The sequence below is a fragment of the chloroplast genome of Macadamia integrifolia, assembly GCF_013358625.1.
Source record: "Macadamia integrifolia chloroplast, complete genome".
NCBI classification, from domain to species: Eukaryota; Viridiplantae; Streptophyta; class Magnoliopsida; order Proteales; family Proteaceae; genus Macadamia; species Macadamia integrifolia.
In genome coordinates, this window is record NC_025288.1 from 30,001 (window position 1) to 35,000 (window position 5,000).

Sequence of the window (5,000 nt, forward strand, 5' to 3'; positions counted from 1 at the left end):
GAAGCAGAGGAAAAGACCTAGAACTGTCTGTAAGAATCTGGAGGTTCTATAAAAAAAAACTGTAAATTCTTGTGCCTAAGATTCAAGCAAAGATTATAGTATAAGATATAAGAAAGACTATGAAGACTTCCTAATTCCCTTCCACTACTAGTGCAGTGTCTACTGACTGAGTCTTGAATTAGATTGCATAGTCCGATCGGTAATAAAATTAGTAGTAGTGGAAGGGGCGGAAGAGTAGACTAAGGAGAGTCCCGGACTGAGTGCTCAGACATTCAATCAATATTAGATTGAGATTGGATAGATAATAGGTTTTTAGTAAAAATTGAAAAAAAAAAAGATTTCTTTTCGGTAACGCCCAGGTAATAGAATGTCTCCCGATTGATTCAGAGGGAAAGTCGGGAGACAGTCAAGATTAGATCAAATGGGAGATGAAGGTATATGATAGATAGTTATCTATCTGGATTGTATATTTTTATGCCTTTTGCTTATGAAGAGCACCAAAAGAAACAATAGGTCTTGCTATTCCTACATGTTCCATTAGTAAGATTCCCTTGCTATTTCCAAGGGAGTAACTCTGTATCTTGCTTGTGCTTAATGCTTCCTGATTCTACCAGAAATCATATAGGAACTTGTTATGAGTGGATTTATTGGATTGGTTCATCAATAGACTTCGGGGAAATTTCATTTTTGACGCTGCGCAAGTGATTCTACTATATTATATAGTCATAATAGTTATAGTCCTTTATTTTGGATAACTATTATATTTATTATATTTATATATATAATTTATTTATGTTATTTATTATTATATTAGTTATTAATAATTAATAACATAAAACATAACGGAATAATTCTTTCATATTCATAGAGATAGGGGACATAATTTACATGGATATAGTAAGCCTCGCTTGGGCTGCTTTAATGGTAGTCTTTACATTTTCTCTTTCGCTCGTAGTATGGGGAAGAAGTGGACTCTAGAGGTACTACTTATTAACTTAAGATTAAGTTGGGTAATCAAACTCTATCAATTCTTTCATAGATCGTTCTGCAAAGCATTGTTAAATAACAATATTTTCATTTCAAAATTCTACTGGAATCCAGTACCAGTAAAAGTAAAGTAATGTATTATTACAAATAATACTTTTCAATCAAACAACTATTTCAAGAATTCCCCTGTTCCTATTTCGAAAGGAAAAGGGATCTAGATAATAGGAAATTTTTTCCAACCTAATTTCAATATTCTATTCCGATGAACTGGCTCTTACCAGAATTATATATGGATATTCTAATGAAGAGCAGCCGACTCCTCCCCCCTTTTTTTGTTTACTTCTTTTACTCTTCAAAGAGGAAGTCGTTCTGTTATTACGTAGATACATACTTTCTACGGGAGGCAACATAGACATAGTGGTTGTCCAGCGAGGTACTACGCATAATAAGATCGTGCGTTAGACGATTCACGCGCACTTACCATCCATTTGTTTTATATTTTAGAAATCTTATTTCTACTTTATCGTTTATCGACTCACCTCATATTTCATATCATGGTTCAAGCGTTAAAAATGGGTGGTCTCTACTACTCCTTTTACAAATCCGAAGAAGTTATCCCAGAATTCCTTGGATCATCTGTGAACGGCTCAACCAATTACTTTTTCGAAATACTAAAAAAGGATTACTTGGTTTTTCGTTTATATAAGATATGCACATACTTACATTGATTCTTTCAATAGATCCCGGGATCCCTATTGGAAATAATCAGAAACCCAGGAATTCGAGATGTAAAAGTAAGAATTTACATTCGATTATTTCAGATTGATCTGAATCAATACAAATCAAATGGGTGTAGCGAAGAAATAGAATTGGGGCGCTATGCACATGTATATTACATATATGTATACGTAAATTATATGTATATATATAAAGATACATATTACATCTATATTCTATAGTAAGCCTATATACTTTATTTAATACTATATCTTTATAAAGATATATAAAGCACAATTATATACAATATTTTATACAATACAATAATAGATAGTGTGGTAGAAAGGTTCATATATTTCTTTCTACCATACTATCGGATCTCATAGACTACTGATTCTAGTCCGCACATTTCATTTAAGACGGGGAATTTGAATCTCTTTCATTCCTTCAATCATTGATAAGAACTAAGAGGTCAAGTTTCATTCAAACTAATTATTTTGACTGACTGTTTTTACGTAGATGATAAGTAAAAAGGCAGTAGGAACTAGAACGAAGAGTGCAGTAGCAATAAATGCGAGAATATTTACTTCCATAATAGGATCTCATTGTTTTTTTTTTACTTCGCAATAACTCGGGATCTAATCCCATAGAGATGAGAAATCTTTCGCCTGTAAATTCAATGGGATGAATTGCATCCCGATGATATTGAATCGGATCAATATCATGAATAAGAATATTTGAGCTATCAAATCGATTCATCGTCGAGAATTGAATATTGAATAGTATAACATAGGAAGATCTTTTATCCATACCGAATCCGAAATAGGATCCCAGATCCAATCAAAAATTTCGTTGAATTTTTTATTCTTTTCTATAACCTACCATTTTCCTTATACAACCATCTGATGGGGTATCGTCTGACTCGACTTCCACTTGCATTGGTCACAAACCCAAACAATAAAAACAATAAAAGTGAAATGGAAAGGGTAAGGTCTCGGATTTTAAACTCCGTTTTTTTGATGATCTAATTCTAAATGATAAATAAAGAAGTGTGATAAAGACGGGTTCCAGTATAAAAGATCTAATATTCTGACAAATTCACTATTTTTTGGAGTTTGTTCTTTCTTCGATGGGACCATAAGAGGAAAAAAGATTCTTCATTCCCTCACTAAGAATGGTAGGATCTTAGTTTGATTTTGATCTTTCTTTATGGATCGGGAGCAATCGGAAAAGCCAGACCGGTACAGTATCTCTTGGAATCCTAACCTAAATAGGGTGCTACCAATAATTGTACTAATCCACATATGTCTTTCCCCCATCAATCAATCGGTACTAGTGGATGGAATGGAAATTACCGTATTTATTCGATAAGAAATGCGAAAGAAAAGAAGGAAAGAAAAAGAAATAAAGATCCCCGCTGGGAATTAGATCCCACTGCCTGTCCCCCTCTTCACAGAAAATGGAGAGAGAAATTGATGGATTCATCGGATACTAGGTCGGGACTGACGGGACTCGAACCCGCAGCTTCCGCCTTGACAGGGCGGTGCTCTAACCGATTGAACTACAATCCCAGGGATTGGGGGTGTACAGCATACATATTCTTATGATTTTATTCAAATCATTTCTATTTTGAATCGCTGTCTTGTAATAAAGACACGGGTCATATATTGATATCCACATAGATATGGACTTTAGTGAGAGCGACACCGATTACTAGTAATCGGTGGGTTATTGCCCAATCGATTGATAATCAATCTTTCAATGAAAAAAAGACTTTTTTTTCTTTCCTTCTTTTCTTTATTTACAATTTACATTTACTTTCATTATACTTAGAGATCATGACATGCATCTAGATCATTAAAACAGAATATGTGGGAACAAAAACAAATAAAATAAATAGGAATATAGCAGAAAAATGGACTCTTTTCTTTATTCCTATTCCTCCATATCAAACATTTCTGGAGGACAAATTGATTATATCATCCTCACGATGGATCGGCGAATCATTGGGCCGAGCTGGATTTGAACCAGCGTAGACATATTGCCAACGAATTTACAGTCCGTCCCCATTAACCGCTCGGGCATCGACCCAGCAAGAATCAATTCTAGGTTTATTGATAATCTATGATTAACTTCCTTTCGTAGTACCCTACCCCCAGGGGAAATCGAATCCCCGCTGCCTCCTTGAAAGAGAGATGTCCTAAACCGCTAGACGATGGGGGCATACCTGCCTGACTGCCATCATACTATGCTCATCTCATAGTATGAACAGTTTTTTGGAATTGTCAATATTCAATAGAATGTAATAGTATGACTAGATCCGAAGAATCTTTCCGGCTTTAATGATTGATTCCATCGACCATAGAATCTTTTTGATTCGTTATTCATGAACCATTAACCATTCTATAGATAGAATGATAGAATTTAAAAATAAATATTCTAAAATTCTAAATAGAATAAAATGAAAAATTATTTAAGTATATTTAATAATTATTAAATATACTTAAATAAAAATTAAGTATAGGATCCCCTGAGGGAATGATTTGTCCAACAGAAAAAGGGTTAACCTCTCTTTCTTCAACTTTCATTTAATTCATTGTTAAGATATACCTATCTTTATCTCACGCTAAGCCAGGAAATTCATAAATGATAGAAAGTTTCTTTTTTTTTTATTGATTCAAAAAAAAAGGATAATATATAATATTATGTAGAACTTAAAAATCTGAGATTGGATCACCAAGTAAAGTAATCCAATTTTTTTATCTATAAGATAAGAATTTGTCGGTTCGGGGCGCGAATCGAATCTCTTCATCACACGATTCAATGAAATTTTTTGAATTTATGTCGTATTGGTACAGTACATATATCAATCAAATGAATCTCGTTCTGATGGGAGGCTATTCAAAAAAAGCAATTAGATTAAAGTCGCAATTCATTGCATTGATATTTCTCAAATATAAATAATAATTTTATTAACCATTTTGCCTTACCCTAGACTTCCCAAGTCACTCTTTTTCTTCCTGAATGAGTCGCTATGCACATATATATGTACATCTATTCTATAGATATAGATAGGTAGATGCACTAGACTCATAGTGGCTAGCGGCTGATATTCAGGAATTTCATCAAAGGGGCCCTTTTAACTCAGCGGTAGAGTAACGCCATGGTAAGGCGTAAGTCATCGGTTCAAATCCGATAAGGGGCTCTTTCCACAAAACTCCAGTCTTAGCCTTCATTTTTGAGCGGAGAATAGAGATATTGTTGATATTTGTAATAAAGGAACTGCCCACTAATTA

General features: G+C 33.8%; 2 protein-coding genes and 4 non-coding genes across 6 annotated transcripts, besides 1 other annotated feature; 2 read left to right on the plus strand and 4 right to left on the minus strand. All coding sequences in view use genetic code 11, as the record gives it.

Moving 5' to 3' along the window:
* Positions 1-5,000: part of a sequence feature (large single copy region; LSC) that runs on past both edges of the window.
* Positions 889-978, plus strand: petN (cytochrome b6/f complex subunit VIII). The gene has a single exon. It carries the CDS (start codon positions 889-891, stop codon positions 976-978), a length of 90 nt encoding a protein of 29 aa, YP_009092296.1.
* psbM (photosystem II protein M) lies at positions 2,193-2,297 on the minus strand. The gene has a single exon. It carries the CDS (start codon positions 2,295-2,297, stop codon positions 2,193-2,195), a length of 105 nt encoding a protein of 34 aa, YP_009092297.1.
* trnD-GUC lies at positions 3,202-3,275 on the minus strand. The gene has a single exon. It is a non-coding gene; the product is annotated as a tRNA-Asp (tRNA).
* On the minus strand, positions 3,712-3,795 carry trnY-GUA. Its single transcript has one exon. It is a non-coding gene; the product is annotated as a tRNA-Tyr (tRNA).
* On the minus strand, positions 3,855-3,927 carry trnE-UUC. Its single transcript has one exon. It is a non-coding gene; the product is annotated as a tRNA-Glu (tRNA).
* trnT-GGU lies at positions 4,838-4,909 on the plus strand. The gene has a single exon. It is a non-coding gene; the product is annotated as a tRNA-Thr (tRNA).